At 36.0% G+C, this 17,252-nt stretch overlaps 3 protein-coding genes and 1 long non-coding RNA gene across 6 annotated transcripts in view; 3 read left to right on the top strand and 1 right to left on the bottom strand.

Annotated features, from left to right (window-relative positions):
- Positions 1-7,010, top strand: part of LOC114473577 (uncharacterized) — a 119,466-nt gene extending 112,456 nt beyond the window's left edge. For 2 of the 3 annotated variants that reach the window (XR_003675267.1, XR_003675264.1), the window contains one exon: positions 3,024-3,346. This is a non-coding gene — a long non-coding RNA (uncharacterized LOC114473577). Of the gene's footprint in view, positions 1-3,023; positions 3,347-6,653 lie in introns of those variants that run through there. The other variant, XR_003675265.1, reaches the window with a different exon arrangement.
- mrps9 (mitochondrial ribosomal protein S9) overlaps positions 1-17,252 on the bottom strand; it is a 465,929-nt gene that overhangs the window by 250,605 nt on the left and 198,072 nt on the right. The gene's annotated exons all lie outside the window — the stretch shown is intronic.
- On the top strand, positions 7,661-13,437 carry LOC114473454 (metalloreductase STEAP3-like). Its single transcript, XM_028463095.1, has 6 exons — positions 7,661-7,765; positions 8,204-8,460; positions 9,311-9,577; positions 9,644-10,171; positions 11,010-11,174; positions 12,796-13,437. Exons 2-6 carry the CDS (start codon positions 8,221-8,223, stop codon positions 13,078-13,080), a joined length of 1,485 nt encoding a protein of 494 aa, XP_028318896.1. The 5' UTR covers positions 7,661-7,765; positions 8,204-8,220; the 3' UTR covers positions 13,081-13,437.
- On the top strand, positions 13,894-16,990 carry LOC114473568 (acyl-CoA-binding protein-like). The gene is made up of 4 exons (XM_028463287.1): positions 13,894-14,623; positions 14,721-14,838; positions 15,547-15,609; positions 16,813-16,990. The coding sequence occupies exons 1-4, from the start codon at positions 14,618-14,620 to the stop codon at positions 16,884-16,886; spliced, it is 261 nt and encodes an 86-aa protein (XP_028319088.1). The 5' UTR covers positions 13,894-14,617; the 3' UTR covers positions 16,887-16,990.

The following is a 17,252-nucleotide window of genomic DNA, read 5'->3' as shown; positions in this document are numbered from 1 at the left end:
GGGTTAAAAGTGACCAAAAATGGTGAATTTGGATTTTTAAAACACAGAAATTGGTTAAAAGTTGCAAATTAGAGTGGGCAAAAAGGACAGAAAAAGTCATAAAATTAAACAATTAGTTTAAACTGATAAATAATGAGCATGACAAATGGTGAGTGTGGTTAATTTGGCAAAAAATAATCATGAAATCTGGTGAAAAGAGGTTAAAAGTGACAATAATGGGTCAACATATGTGACATTAGGTGTAAAAGTGGTGGAAATGGTTTATAAGTGCTAAATATGTCTTCAAAGTGGAAAAAATGTGTAGAAAAATTGGATTAATGCAGAAAAATGCATTAAAAGGAGCAAAAATATGGCAAGAAAAAGTGATTAAAATAGGTTAAAATATGGTGAGTTTGGTGTAGTTGCAGAAAAAGGGTAAAAATAAGCAAAAATTGGCTCAAATTGTTCAGAAAATATTCCTAGTTTCTTCGCTGCTCCAACACTCTTGGTATTTAAACCGACGTCATGGTTAGATTGAAACCTGCAGAGTTTAGACACTCATGGTGAATCATTGATAAAGTAGAAATCATGAATTACACAAACATATTTACGTCATCTCACTATTCATAAAAGCGCTGCATCGACTCCCTCAGGATTTAAAGCTCATTTAATGGTTTTAAATAAACCTTAATGGTTTCTGGTAAAGTCGTTTATCTGTAGATAAGATGCTTTATGTCCTTTTAATCATTAAAGTCGTCACCAGATCTTATCAACTCATGTCTTCAGGCTACGGCTCGTCTGTGGAATGTGAACATTAATAACCAGACACCTGTCTTTTTAACAGTCATTCATTTATTACAGTAATAGCCACACATTTCATATACTTGGAACATATTCATGTATTTCAGTCTTTTAAATAACGTCTTATTGAGGATGTTTCAGGAAAAAAAATGTGAAGAATCAGATTCTACAAGAACATAAACTGTGGGAATCATTTTATGAATTCATTAAAGATTTAATGATAATTAATACATTGAAATCTAACAATAATTAATGAATTAAAAAATATAATAAATTAAATTAAATAATAAATTAACAATAATTTATTTATTTAATTTACTAAATTAATAGGGTGAATTAAGTGTCTTCTCTTTCTTTTTTAGCCAAACTTTAGGGTTTTTTTTGTATTTTATTAATTAAAAAAATATTTTTTAACCTGTAGTACTTTGAGATTGTTTTTATTGTAAAGTGCATTACAAATAAAAAGTATAATTAAGGTAGATATTGGTTTTCTACATTTAGGAGGGATTTTATTGTTTAGAGCACAACAGGAAGTGCTGTATCTGATTGTTTCCTGTCTGCAGACGAGGCCACTGCCAGGCACATGAGATGTAAAGTTGAATTCTGCTGAATTGTAATGCACCAAATGTCAGTGTTTAGAGGTTGCATTAATGCGTGCGTCAGGTTATTATTATGCATCCATAGACAGGCTGAGATTACATATTTATTTATCCAAATCCCAGCGCTGCAGAGCTGTTTATGTACCAGTGGAATCCATTACAGCCTCACATTATTCATCCACTCTGGATGAATATTTGTACAACCAATGCATCCATGTGTGAGTGAAACGTCCAAACCTGTGACTCAGGCCGTGAGCAGAGCTCTGAAAGTCACTTTGGACGCCGGCGACGGGCGGCGTTGGTCAGCGGCTAATTATTCAGGAAGTGGACGAAGGACGTCTGAAGGCTGTCGACACCTCCGTCTCCAGCTCCCTCCACTGAGGGGACATTTGATGTCTTTGTTTCACAAGGTGGCCGCACGCAGACCTTGAATTTAGATTTGCTGGGCTGATTAAAATTCTGCCAGCGTGCGTCCAATCATTACGCTATTGCATACAGATTTGTTAGAAATGCTCGTTCACCTACTTTGGCCTTTTTTTTTTAATTCCAGCGAGGCCACAGTGAGAACTTATTCTAACTGTGGAGTGTTTGATGACATCAGGTTGGTATTATTGATGCCTTTCACTGGCTTCACTCATTCAAACCAATGAATCAATCAATTCTATCTCTTCTTCAACGCTCCTTGATTTACACGCTAACTTTAGTCACCAGAGCGTGTCAGCGCACTGTTTAAAGGGAGACTAAATATGGTACCAAATGTATGACGTTTTGGAAAAACAAGTGAAAATCTAAAAAAAAAAAAAAAAAAAAACCTCAATCTAAGCCACATTTTATTGTATTAATGAAAGCAGCATCAAATGCAGTGTTTTTTTCATCAAAGGACATGAAACTTGGGTTGCTGGATGCCCCCCCCCCCCGGAAAAACAGACCAAATTAAGGAAACCACTCTGATGGCCACAGTGCGAGAACGGACGACAGACACTTCACTAAGTTTAACACACACACACACACACACACACCGTGCATGAAGTGGGCCGGTCTGTCAATGACTCCCAGGCCACAAAAAAATCTAAAAAAAAACCCATGAAAATCTAAAAACGTGAAAATCTAAAGACATATATGAAAATCTAAAAAAAACAAATTGTGAAAATCAAAAAAAAAACACGTGAAAATATAAAAAAACATGAAAATATAAAAAAAAACACATAAAAATCGAAAAAACATGAAAATCTAAATTAAAAAAACATGTGAAAATTGTGGACATATTTGTTAGATTTACTCGCTAACTTGTGTTACCAGAGCGTGTCAGTGCACTACTTATATAATGGGAAATAAAATACTCTCTTTTTGAATTTGTGTCTTTTTAAATATTTTATACCATTTTTATTCTGATGAACCTTTTATTCAAACAGAACTTTATATTGTTTTTCTGATAAGTTTGTGCTGGTTTGAATCTTACTTACTTACGTACTTCAATATTATCTGGGGGGCATTTGCAATTTTGTTCTACTTTGTACATTGGCAATAAAAGGATTCAGTTTTATTCTTAAAGGACTGAGTTACAAACATATAAACTCTATGACATACAGATTAGTTAGAAATGCTCGTTCACCTATTTTAGCTCTTGTTTCTTCCCTGTTCCAGCGAGGCCACAGTGAGCACTTGTTCTACAGTGGAGTGTGTGACGACATCAGGCTGTTATTATTGATGCCTTTCATTGGCTTCACTCATCCAAACCAATACAACTCATTGATTCGCTCGAACAGCTGAAAATGTTTTGATGAAGGACAGAAAACGTTTGAAAGCTGCAGACAGGGAGCAGAGCTAAGCACCTGGAATTGGAGTGCAGACACCCACATCTACAGCTGAGGCTTTTCAGCTCAAGGAAATGTTCAGGAGATGAAGGACGGGCTTAGTCCAGCCGACCAATCTCCTCCTGTGGAACCTGAGCAGACGTGTGGAGGAACGGGGGGGGGGGGCAGGAGGTAAAATAAGGTAAAAACACTATGAAATGTATGGAAAGAGATTTGTGTCAAAAATGTAAACAAATCTATGCACAATTTTCACGTGTTTTGATGACGTTTGTGAAAACATCTGAAAAAGACGTGAAAATCTAAAAAAAAAAAAACCTGAAAATCTGAAAAAAAAACAAGTGAAAATTTAAAAAAAAAAAGTGTAAATCTAAAAAAAACCTGTGAAAATCTGAAAAACCTGTGAAAATCTGAAAAAAAACAAGTGAAAATTAAAAAAAACACGTGAAAATCTAAAAAATACATGAAAATCTGAAAAAAAACAAGTGAAAATTAAAAAAAAATGTGAAAATCTGAAAAAAAACGTGAAAATAAAGTGTGTAATGCGTACACACACACACACTTAGAAAGGCTTGTTTTTGTGTGTTTGGATTCTCACAAATATGTTCATAATTTTCATGTGTGTTTTTCAGATTTTTCACATACCTTATTTGTGTGTTGATGACGTTAATGAAAAACACATGAAAATTTAAAAAAAACCCGTGAGAATCTGAAAAACATGTGAAAGTCAGAAAAACGCAAGAAAATCTAAAAAAAAAAAAAAAAACATGAAAAACTAAATAAAAACATGAAAATCTCTCCCCATAAGCAGACTTACTAAGGGATGGGGTGGGGGTGGGGGTGGGGGTGTGTCAAAGTGATCAAACATGAGGAGACAAAGTCAAAACATGATGAAACGACCTTCATTAGGACTAATAGAGTCACTTCCTGTAGCTTCAGGCTGTAGATGAGCCACTGTTTAACTGCTCAGGAACATACGGAGAGACAAATGAGTCAGTCTGAGCTCCTCGGCTCAGCCCACGCTACCAAATCTGGGAGTAATCAGGTAGAAAACTTCAATGTGGGGCCTGGAGAGCTGAAAACAAAGTGCACAAATCTAGGAAAACATTGAAATTTCAGCTACAAACTTCCTTCTATAAAAATAAATGTCATCGTAAAGCTTTGGATTGGAAATGACAGACTTTTATATTTATAATTTAAACATCACTGCGACGTCTTTTCTTCTCTTGTTTTCTATCGTCTCAACCAAACACGGTTTCTACAGTCGACCAATCAGAAAACAATGTTCGTCTGCCCTCTGTTCTAGCATTTAACGTCAGACATATCAAATATGATACATCCAACAAGTATAGATGGCAATGATATATGTTTTTATGTTGTTTAAATGTCTTTATCTTAATTCATTAGAAGTAAGATTATAAGCTACTAATGTGATTAATGCCCAAAGTATCAGAAAGGCGGGCAGTGGGGCCTTGTGACATCATCAGTCATGTGATTTAAAGATGGCGGAGCACAGGCTCTAAAACTGTAAAGTAGTCCTGTTTTTACAAGTTGATAAAACGAATATGGTGCAAAATATTATGTTTTTTTTAGGCATTGACCATGTGTTTTTTAGATTTTCACGTGTTTTTCAGAAACATTGACACAAATTACACACGTGAAAATTGTGGATTTATAAATACAGTTCAAAGATTTTAGGCCACATTTGTAAACACAGTGTAGGAGCAAGTAGCTTTTTTTCTGCATTGTCATTGTTGGTAGTGCTGATTCATGGTTGATAAGGAGGAGATGATGAGTTGTTGTTGTTCTTTTTATTTCCCATGTAGAGTGAGACGTAGAGAAACAAAGGCTTTAGCTGCTGTCACAGGGGATTAGAGGACATATTGCAGCAGATCTTGCAGCATCAGCTGCTGCCTTATCATGTGACCCAGATGTTGGGCGAAGGCTCGTGGAGACACCCGTGGCCGTCACTGAGCAGAGGACACGAGTGATGCCTCGCCCAGAGAAACTTCCACCAAACGCCCCCCACTGTTGGCCACGGTTCTAATCATCATCTGAGAAAATACCAAATCACGCCAGGGTTCCTCAGCCTGATCTATTATAGAGATTAGTCTCAAATATTCACTCATATCGACACAATGTTCACATATGTTTTACAGATTTTCATTTTTTAGATTTCTACATGTGTTTTTTAAAGATTTTCATGTGTTTTTTTCAAAGATTTTTCCATTTTTTAGATTTTCACGGGGCGCACGGTGGCTTAGTGGTTAGCACGTCTGCCTCACAGCAAGAAGGTCCTGGGTTCAAGCCCTGGGGTGGACACTTGGGTCCTTTCTGTGTGGAGTTTGCATGTTCTCCCCGTGCTGCGTGGGTTTCCTCCGGGTACTCCGGCTTCCTCCCACAATCCAAAAACATGACTGTAAGGTTGATTGGAGTCTCTAAATTGCCCATAGGAGTGAATGAGAGAGTGAATGGTTGTCTGTGTCTGTGTTGCCCTGTGATGGACTGGCGCCCTGTCCAGGGTGTACCCCCGCCAAGCGCCCTATGAGAGCCGGAGATTGGCACCGGCAGACCCCCGCGACCCTGTCAAACGGGAATAAGCGGGTAAGAAAATGGATGGATGGATGGATAGATTTTCACGTTTTTTTTTTTAATTTTCATGTTTTCTTTTTAGATTTTCAGATGTTTTTTTTTTTTAAAAAAAAAAAAAAAGATTTTCAAGTTTTTTAAAGATTTTCACATTTTTTAAATTTTCACTTTTTTTTTAATTTTCACGTGTTTTTTTTTACATCTTAACACGTGTTTTTTTTTTAGATTTTCACGTGTTGTCTTAGATTTTCACATGTATTTTTCAGATTTTCACATGTTTTTTTACATTTTAACGTGTTTTTTTTTAGATTTTTACGTGTTTTTTTACTTGTTTCTTAATATTTTCACGTATTTTTAAAACATTTTCACGTATTTTTAAAAGATTTTCATGTTTTAGATTTTTTTTTTTGACATTTTAACGTGTTTTTTTAGATTTTCACGTGTGGTTTTAGATTTTCATGTGGTTTTTTTTACATGTTTTTTAAGATTTTCATCTTTTTTTTAAAAAAGATTTTCACATTTTAGATTTTCACGCGTTGTGTTAGATTTTCATGTATGCTTTTTATTTTTGTGTTTTTTTAACGTATTTTTTAACATTTTCATGTGTGTTTTTTTTAGATTTTCACATGTTTTTCAGAAACGTCATTGACACAAATTAGGCATGTGAAAAATCAGAAAAACACGTGAAAATGATCCAAACGTACAAAAGCAACATCTGATGAAGAAATGAGTCGTATTCTAAAGACTTTCTGTGTGTGTGTGTGTGTGTGTGTGTGTGTGTGTGTGTGTGTGTGCGTGTGTGTGTGTGTGTGTGTGTGTGTGTGTGTGTGTGTGTGTGTGTGTGTGTGTGTGTGTGTGTGTGTGTTACACACAGTAGGAGTGATGCCTCCCCGTTCCAGGAGCTCCAGGGTTTCAACCTTTTGCAAGTGGCAAAGACAGACATGATGAAGTCATGTTGACAGTGTGTGACCCGCGGGCAGACATCTTTTTCACACTCTTCTCCTCCCTGATCCCAGAACTCGCTCAGCACATGCAGCTGTACCACACACACACACACACATTCATCTTTTAGCGTGAATCATTACAAACATGGCTGACAGTATTACAACTCTTACATTTTCTCCTTTTTCTGTAAAATCTCTGCTCATCATTGTGAGAGAGCGAGCAGTGAGTTCTAGTTCCAGTCATTTTGTGTTTTTTTTTTTTTAATCATTTCTGTGTGTTTTTATTGTCTTTTTGTACATTCATCTCTCATATTTGTGTACTTTCTCTGTCATTTTGTGTGTTTTGTGATAATGTTTTAGCATTTTTAATATCCTTTTTGTCATTTTTTCATTCTCTGTTTTTTACAGTCTTTTTTTGTGTATTTGGAGACATTTTGTGTACATCTGGTTTTTTTTGTGTCTTTTCTGTCATATTGTGGGTTTTTGTTTTCCTTTTGCATAGTTTTCTTTCCTTTTTGTGTGTTTTTTGAGTCATTTTGGTTGTCCTTGTGTGTATTTGTCTGCCATTATGTGTGTTTTGTAGTCATTTTGTGTATTTTTTCTTTTCTTTTGTTCAATTTTTTTTTCTACATTTCTGTTGTCGTTTTGGGATTTTGGAATAATTTTTGTGATTTAGTGTGTTTTTTAAAATTATGTTTGTGTATTTTCTCTCATGTTTTGTTGAATTTTTGTGTGTTTTGAAGTAATTTACCTTTAATTTTAAGGTATAAAATCTTTCAAACGTTTTTAATTAATAAAAATTGTTAAAGAGCTGTAAGTTTAATTATATGTATTTTATTCCTCATAATGTTTTCTACTGTTATTTTTCAGTTGGTTTATCTTTTTTCTGTTAGTTTTAGAATAAAAGCACTTTTTTTTTTTTTTTAATCTCTGCCGAACACGCGCACAAACACACACACGTGGGGAGGGCGTGGCCTCCCGCGCTGCGTCATCTTATCAGGAAGAGACTGAGCAGCGCAGCAGGCACATTTTAAAGCTGTTTGTAAGTACAGAATAACTCTTTCTTTTCACTCACAGGGGATCAAATAACACACATTAATGGTTATTTTACATCAAATACGTGTTTTTGTCCGTTTTTATTTCGCTGCGACACATTTAAAGGAAAGTTTGTGCGATTTGAGTCAAGGGCAACTTCTCCGTTTGTTTTGGCGCAAAACTGTGAAGGAATTTTAGCCAATTTAAGGGTTTATTGCTTTTATATCAGTATTTATGTAGTTTTGATTATTACACGCTGTACAATTGAAGTCCATGCTGTCTATTGTTAACTTCGGCTTGTAGTTAGAAAGCGCAGGTTATACTTTGACTAGTTTTAAAGTAAATATTTGTATTTTTCTTAGTGTTTCCTGGTGCTTATTATTGGATGTCTGTGTCAGATGTTTGTTAATATCTTCATTAATGTGTTAATCACGTGACTCTACAGGCTTCATCATCATCATCATGCCTGATGAGATGGCCCAGCCTTTGATCCGAGGGCGTGGCCCAGGAGGAGGTCTCCATCATCATCATCATCACCTGGAGGCCTCAGCGTCTGACCACAGTGACCCTATCATAGGTATCCTGGGCACCGGGGACTTCTCGCGCTCCCTGGCCATGCGTCTGGTGGCCTCGGGGTACCAGGTGGTGGTCGGGAGTCGGAACCCACAACGCTTTGCGGCTCTGTTCCCAGAAGAAGCCGAGGTGACGTTTATTATTGACATAATAGATGTTTGTTTGTGTTTCTGAGACGTTTCACATAATAACTGTGGAGCTAAAGCTCTTAATGACAGAGTGGGAGCTGTGGGAAATGTGGCTTTAACCAGTCCAGGAACTAAAGTCACTTCCTGATGTTTTTCTTGAGCAGAAAAATAGATACATTTTGATTAAATTCTGCTGCAGAATATCACCTGCTCCTCCTCACTGCTCCATGTCTGCGTATTACAGACTGAACATCTATTTATTATTTATTCTGATACACACAATGATTCACTCACACTGTAAAGACTAAATAAACCCCAAAATAACTTAATAATGCAATACTTATTAATATTTTGGGAGTGGATGTGTTTGATGTCTGATTTCCAGTTATTGTAACACCAAGAAGACTTTTTACACAATTTTTTAGACCTCAAATATATATAATTTTGATTGAAATTTGTTTTTAATTGAAGTTAAAAAATGTTTTTTGATTGAATGAAATTATTTTATTATAATTTTTTTTGATAGAAGTGATTTTTCTTTTTTGATTGAAGTAATTTTTAATTAAATAGCATTTTTTTTTGGTACGGAAGTGAATTTTTTTTTTTTAATTTTTTTTATCAAAGTAAAAAAAAAATATTTAAGTGAATATTAATTGTATGTTTTGTGATTGAAGATACATTTTTTTATCGGTTAATTTTTTCATGCAATTCTTCTTTTTTTTTTTTAATCTACAGAAACCTGCTCAATCTCAATCTTAATCCTAATCTTATCTACCACAATATTTATTTACTGTAGATTCTAGCTGATAAAAACACTTCAGGTTGACGTAAAGGTGTGTGTGTTCCTGTAGGTGACGTCTCAGATAGAAGCAGCTAACCAGGCTGACCTGGTGTTCATGGCCCTGTTCCCAGAGCACTACTCCACCCTGGCTGAGCTGAAGGTGGCGCTCTCTGGTAAACCTCTGGTGGACGTAAGTAACGCCTCTCACATCAGCAGAGGAGGGCGCTCCAACGCCCAGCAGCTGGCAGACTTCTTCCCGGAGTGCGCCGTGGTCAAAGGCTTCAACACGGTGTCAGCCTGGACCCTCCAGACCGGAGCCAGGGACGGGAACCGGCAGGTGAAGACCACCACCACCACAGCCTAGATGAATGTATTAAAGTGTGTTTCACTGGTTGTGTTCCAGGTGTTTCTGTGCAGTGACCACCTCCACGCTAAGAGCTGGGTGATGCAGATCAGTCACAGGATGGGGTTCACCCCCCTGGACATGGGCCTCCTCTCCTCCTCCCAGGAGCTGGAGAACCTCCCCCTCCTCCTGTTCCCGTCGTGGCGCATCCCCGTTGTCCTCCTGCTGGGCCTCTTCATCTTCTTCTACCTGTACAACTTCACCAGAGACATCCTGCACCCCCTCATCACAGAGAACAAGAGTAACTTCTACCGTATGCCTGTGGACACGGTCAACGTCACCCTCCCCTGCGTGGCCCTGGTCCTCCTGGCCCTGGTCTACCTGCCCGGGGTGGGGGCCGCCTTCATCCAGCTGAGGAGAGGCACCAAGTACCAGCGCTTCCCTGGATGGTTGGACCGCTGGCTCCTCCAGAGGAAACAGCTGGGTCTGTGCAGCTTCCTGTGTGCTGCTCTCCACGCCATCTACAGCCTCAGTCTGCCTATGAGGAAGTCTGCCAGATTCAAAGTGATCAATGAGGCCTACAAACAGGTGGGAGGAGCCAACGTTTTCATCTGATTTAGTACATTTATGTGCTTTAGATTCTGAAATGTTCCTCATCGCTGATATATTTCTATTTTAAAATAGAAAATCTGTTTAGTTTGTGTCAAAATGATTCAATCAACAACAAAAAAAGCTTCAAAATGTGTTTTCTTTAAAAATGAATGATTGAATAATTAAGACACAAATGTTCTACTTATGATTTGGGCCAAATACAGAAAATATGATATAATATCAAAGAAAAAAAAGTTTTCAAATGCAATTTTTTGCATCTCAAACAATTTTTTTCTTTGATTGAAGATATTTTTAGATTGAAGTAAAGTTGTTGTTTTTTGTTTTTTTTCAATTGAAAAGGTTCTTTTTTTTTTTTTGATTGAATAATAAAGACACAAATATGCCTTAATTTTATGGAGGTCGATTTGTGTGTTTATTATTTAATAAATTTTTTTTTTTTTTTAAATCACTTCAATCAAACTTTACTTTAAAGTTATTTTTTATTTTTTTTAAAAATGAAAATTTAATTTCAAATGTTCTTTTGATTGAAGTGAATTTTTTATTAACATTTTTTTTTTTTTTTTTGATATAGGTGATTTTTTTTTTTAATTGAAGTTAATCTTTTTTCATACATTCTTGTGTTTTTAAGTAATTTATTTGGTCATTTTGTTGTATTTTCTGTCTTTTTGTGCAATTTCTTTCATTTTTTTTTGATTTTGAGCGAGATTATGGACATTATTTGACACTTGCTAGACATTCTTTTTATTTTTCTTGTAAAAGAAGATTTATTTTTCTGTTTCAGAAAGTGAATTGTGTGTTTTGTGTGTGCGTGCAGGTGCAGGCGGGGGTGGAGCCATTGTGGGATGACGAGGCCGTGTGGAGGATGGAGCTCTACGTGTCTGTGGGCATCATGGCCCTGGGTCTCCTCTCTCTGCTGGCCGTCACCTCCCTGCCGTCAGTCTCCGCCTCCGTCAACTGGAGGGAGTTCAGCTTCATACAGGTACGTGCACGTGGCTCAGCCGTGCACTTCCTCCTCTGCAGCTGCTTCTTTTTAACCTCCTGACTAATGAAGGAGCTCATGCTTTTATTGTGAAGGGGATTTATTGTATATATATATATATATATATATATATATTAGCCAGACATCTGACTTCATGAGGGATTTTATGAGTTTCCTCTCCACCAGTGACTGAAATAAATCCACGTGAACATCAGCTCACATTGTGAAGGGAATGCATGTGATTTTCCATGATTGTAGAATAAAAATAGAACTGTATTTATCCATAATTTTCCATGCAAATGTAATCATAGTCCAAAGTGTTTTACAGGATTTTACTAAAGTGATTTAAAAAAGGTTTAGAGACTAATGCACACAGCAGTAATTTAATATAATAACAAATAAGCAAAGAGTCAGCGATAAAAAGAAGAATTTATAAAATAGAAAACGTTAAAATTAGCAACAAAAAAAGCAAAAATTCAAAACAACGATAATAAAATAATTTAAAAAAATAAAATTGTAAAATTATAAGCCTAAAAATGATGAGCACTACATCAAAGCCAGACTGAATAAATAGGTTTTATATTATAAAAATATAAAATATGATATATTATTATATATTATATTTTTTTTATGATAATATATCATATTCATATTCATAAACTAAAACTGTCTTTGATCAGTGGACAGGGGCGAGGCCGTGTACTGCACATGTGTCAAACTCATGGTCCGGGGGCCAAATCCGGCCCTTTAGAACATCCAATTGAGCCCGCAGCAAAAAGTCAGAGAAACCATGAATACCAAAATAATACACACATTCAGTAAAATTTTACAATATTTGCAAGGCTTATATCACATGATGGATGTCATTTTTAATTTCAAATTAGATTTTAAAAAGTTTTTTTTTCAAACTCCTGCAATTTTCTTCCAATTATTCCCCAAAATGTCTCCAAATTACATAAAAATTGGCCACAAAATCAAAAAAATTGAAAATGTAGATCGTGTAGGGACTGAAATCTGTCACTTATTATCAGTGCTTTACATATTTGATCATTTATTTATATGTTACGGTTTAAACTAGAACACAATAATAATGAAATTATTCATTTTAAAATCTGAACTGCTCCGTTTTTGGCCCGTGAACTAAAAAAGTCTGACGGCCCTGGTTTAACAGGCAACCAGTGCAAAAATGATTGAATATACAGTAGTAGTAATATACTATATTACTGTATGTGCTCTCCTCTGCTTCTGGTCTGGGTCAGCACTGTCACTGCAGAAATGTGAATAAGTTGGAGTTTTATCCAAAATGCAGTGAGAAAGTGGAACTCTTTCACCCTTTTTAGCATTTTTCTTATGATTTCAGGACGTTTAATATCCAGTAAAGGTAAAGATGACGACAGTGGGAAGGTGTGTGAATGTGTTCTGCTTAAATCTGCTTTTTTATTTCTTTCTGTCGTCGTTTTAAAAGCAAGGTGAGGGATGAAACGTCATTATTTATGTGGTTATAAGCCTGTGTTGCAGTGCACTCTGGGTAGCGGTGCACTCTGGGTGATGGTGCACCCTATGGGGTGGCTCTAATTGGGTTCCAGCCCAGGTGTGACATGTCGCTGTGTTCCCCCCGCAGTCGTCCGTGGGTCACTGCGCCCTGACCGCCGCCACCGTCCACACCCTCCTCTACGGCTGGAACCGCGCCTTCGACTCACGCCAGTACCGCTTCTTCCTGCCTCCCACCTTCGTGCTGGTTCTCATCCCTCCGTTGGTGGTGCTGCTGGGCCGCGCCGTGCTCCTCCTGCCCTGCGTCGCACTGCAGCTGCGACGCATCCGTCGCGGCTGGGAGAAAGGACGCCAGATACGGTTTGTGATGCCGCAGGAGACCAACAACAAGATGGAGGACGTCAGTAACGTGTGAGAAACCACCATTGAAGGCTGGAGATGTTCTTTATTAATGCACTAGCGATGGATGGGAATGTGCTCAGGTCATTAGAATATGAGAAGAAATGTGTTTCAAAAATATGCACCAATATATCCACAATTTTCAGATGTTAATCACCTGTGTCAATTATGTTTCTGAAAAACACGTGAAAAAAAAAATATGAAAAACATGTGAAGAAGAAAAAACACAAAAAAAATCTAAAATAAACACGTCAAAATATCTTTTTGAAAAACCACATCAAAATATATTTTAAAAAGATGTGGATACAAAATCTAAAAAAAACACATGAAAATCTAAAAAAAAAATTGTGAAAATTAAAAACACATGGGGAAATCTAAAAAAAAAAACACTTGGAAAAAACAGGAAATATATAAAAAAAAAATTGTGAAAATAAAAAAAAAAAAACAAAAAATATTTAAAAAAGACATCAAAATCTGTAAAACATGAAAGTTATGGATACAAAATAAAAAACACATGAAAATCTAAAAAAATAAACGCGTGAAAATTTTTTTAAAAAAAACGTGAAAGTATTTTTTAAAAACCATGTGAAAATTAAAAAAATACTTGTAAAAATGTAAATAATCGTGAAAATATTTGTATTTAAAAAACAATGTGAAAATGTATTTAAAAAAGACGTCAAAATCTGAAAAACGTGAAAATTTTGGATACAAAATCTAAAAAAAACATGTGAAAATCAAACAAAAAAAATTGTGAAAATCAAAAAAACAGGGAAAAATATATAAAACACATGGGAAAATCTATTAAAAATATTTTTAAAAAATGTGAAAAAAGAAAAAGAATACATGTGAAAATGTAAAAAATCACGTGAAAACATATTTTTAAAAAACATCAAAATCTGAAAAACATGAAAATTGTGGATACATTTGTGAATATTTTTGAGACAAATCTGTCCCTGTATTTGATCAGCTAGTTACAATCACTGATAGAAACACATGATCAGACTGTGTTGTTTACCATGTTTTTGAGCTTTTATTTTTTTGTCCAGACCATCCTTTGTGAACGTTTCATTGATTTAGCCACAAATACAGTATTTCATTATCTTACACTCCAAAATCACCGTTATTGTGCCTGTGTTCAAGAGGCGGAGCCTAAAGTAGACACTGAGTGCCAATCGAGTGATTTACAGGTTTGTGCTCGCCAAAATAAAAGACACAAGATGAAGAATAAGGTATTAGAAATGTTTCCAAAGATGTTTTGATGCTGTATTGATAAATAAAATATATCTCTATATTCTGTCTCTTTGTGTTGGACGTGTGTGTGTGTGTGTGCACACTGACATTCTGTGGCCACTTTGGGAACAGTTGGAACTCATCTTATCAGCAGGAATTCTGTGCAGGAGTTCCTTTTCTCTAAAAACCAGTGCAGACGATCGACCTCCCACTTGAAGTCCCAGTTAAAGCAGAACCAGTTCAACCTGTCGGTGTGAAGGAGAGCTCAGCGGTTGGAGGGTGTGAACACGTTTCACTGCACACACACACACACACACACAGACATGAGTGTGAGTTTGAATTTTTGATCTTTACACAGTGACCATGTGTGTTTTATTATGAAAAGAAGGTTAACTCTTCTTCTTCTCCTTCTTCATCTTCTTCCAGGACGTGTTTGAGAAAGCCGTGGAGGAGGTGAAGATCCTGAAAAAGAAACCCAACACTGCAGAGCTGGGACATCTCTACGGTTTATACAAGCAGACGACGGCGGGGGACGTGAACATAGGTGAGTGTAGAGGATTGAGGTCTGACCAGCCCATCACAGTGATTGATCTAGTGCTTACACACATTATCGACATTCCCACGGATCCTTAACTCATTCAGTCAGTGTCAGTGACTTTAAAGCTATTCTTTTGTTTTATTGACAACTCTAACGTCTGAACATTTTTTCCTTATATAAAACAAAAAAACACAGACCAGGCTTTTGATGGCAAAACTATTGTTATTTATTTATCTGTCAGAGTTGAATAGATTTCTTACTGTATTTTGGCGTTCCTCCAACTTTCTCTCCTGTCAGTCTGCACACACGTATCTTCCTCTTCCTCCCGGACATAAAAAGTGTCACTGCTTTCCATGTTTTTTATGGTTTTATCTCACCATAACCACACTATCCATGAGTTCCACACATGCTCTGGTCGGGAACCACTGGTTTCATTAAAGTTTCAAGTGTGATGCTTAAAAAAGCAGAAAAATGCTAGTCTTTCCTTTTCCTTTCCACTCCGTTACCATCACCCGTATCCATGGAAACCCCAGAACAACGTTTTGATGTTTTTTATTAAAAGACAATGAAGGAACATTAGGTATTAGAACATTTGTAGTTCAGTGTGTGATGATTGTGACCAAACGTTCATGTTGTCTATTCCACACCGTTACCACGGTTACCATGGTAACGGTGTGTAATGACCTCCTACTAAAGCTGTTCAAACGTTCCCAGAACGTCCAGGGCTGCTGGACTTCACAGGACGAGCCAAATGGGACGAATGGAACTCCAGGAAAGGTGGGAGGAGCATCTTTACACTAAACCTACGAGACACTGGGAGGCTTTTCTAAAACTAAGAATATTTTCAGCTCATTTCTGCTTATTTTTACCATTTTTCTGCAACTACACCAAACTCATCATATTTTAAGCTATTTTCATCACTTTTTCTTGCCAAATTTTTGCTCCTTTTAATGTATTTTTGCTACATTTCTCCCATTTCTGACACTTCTACATCACATTTTAATGTATTTTTGCTACATTTTTTCCACTTTCCAGACATGTGCATCACTTATAAACCATTTCTACCACTTTTACACCTAATGTCACATATATTGACCCATTATTGTCACTTTTAACCTCTTTTCACCAGATTTACTGATTATTTTGTCCAATTTAACCACATTCACCATTTGTCATGGCCATGATTTTTCAACTTTTTTCTGCAATTTTTAAGCCATTATTGACACTTTGAACTCTTGAATACCAGAATTAACCAAGTACACAAAATGCCTAAGAAAATGACAGAAAAATACACAAAACCTTTGCAAAAATACACAAAACGACCACAAAAATATCAGTAAAAATATGCAAAATGGTAACAAAAGTACACAAACTTACAGAATTATACAACAATACACAAAATGACTACCAAACATACAAAAAAAAACAATGAAAATACACAAAATGCCTAAATTACCAAATTATGTAAAAATAAACAAAATGACTCCAAAAGATTATATCAAATTACAGAAAAACCCACAAAAAACTATTAAGAATATCTGAAAAACAGACAAAATGACAACAGAAATAAACAAAATGCCTTAAAAAAAGACACAAAACCACCAATAAACCAAAAATATATATACAAAAGGATAAAAATACATAAAAACACTCAAATATCACACATTTCTTTCATTTCTGACACTTCTACATCACATTTCAATGACTTTTCTGCACATTTTTTCCACTTTCAACACATTTTTCAGCACTTATAAACCATTTCCACCACTTTTCCACCTAATGTCCCATATATTGACTCATTATCACTTTAAACCTCTTTTCACCATATTTCATGATTATTTTTTGCCAATTTAACCACTTTAACCATTTGTCATGCCCATTATTTGTCAGTTTAAAAAAATGTTCCAATATTGACACTTTGAACCTGTTTTGACCACTTTTTCTGTCTGTTTTATTTTTAACGTTAATCCTCTTCCTCAGGGATGCTCAGAGAAGAAGCAGAGGCTGCGTACGTGGAGCTGGTGGAGAAGCTGAAGGACAAATATGGAATCTGAGGAGCTGAATGTTTAGTTAGAACCATTAAGATCACAGTGTGGCCTACAGCGACCTCTGCTGGTCAAACGTCCTCAGTCACAATTAAAAAAATGTTTACCTTCTACTTACAGGGTATTTTATTTTAGCGGCAAAACACGGACCACTTTGGTAATTTTAGGCGGGAAAACATGCAATTTCAACATTATTCTGCCCTATAAATATTTGTACATTAATGGAAGTTACAAACAATATCTGATCTTTACATTTCCATGAGTTTGTGACCAATTTTTATTCAATTGGGGGAAAAAAATCTGTGGAATAATTTGAATAAATTTGAACAGAAAAATATATATCTTTTTAAACAGTGCAAATGACTGCAATTATGT

This window comes from Gouania willdenowi, chromosome 2 (assembly GCF_900634775.1).
Source record: "Gouania willdenowi chromosome 2, fGouWil2.1, whole genome shotgun sequence".
Classification (NCBI taxonomy): Eukaryota; Metazoa; Chordata; class Actinopteri; order Blenniiformes; family Gobiesocidae; genus Gouania; species Gouania willdenowi.
The sequence above is the reverse complement of the archived record's forward strand: the minus strand, read 5'-3'. Positions and strand labels throughout refer to the sequence as shown.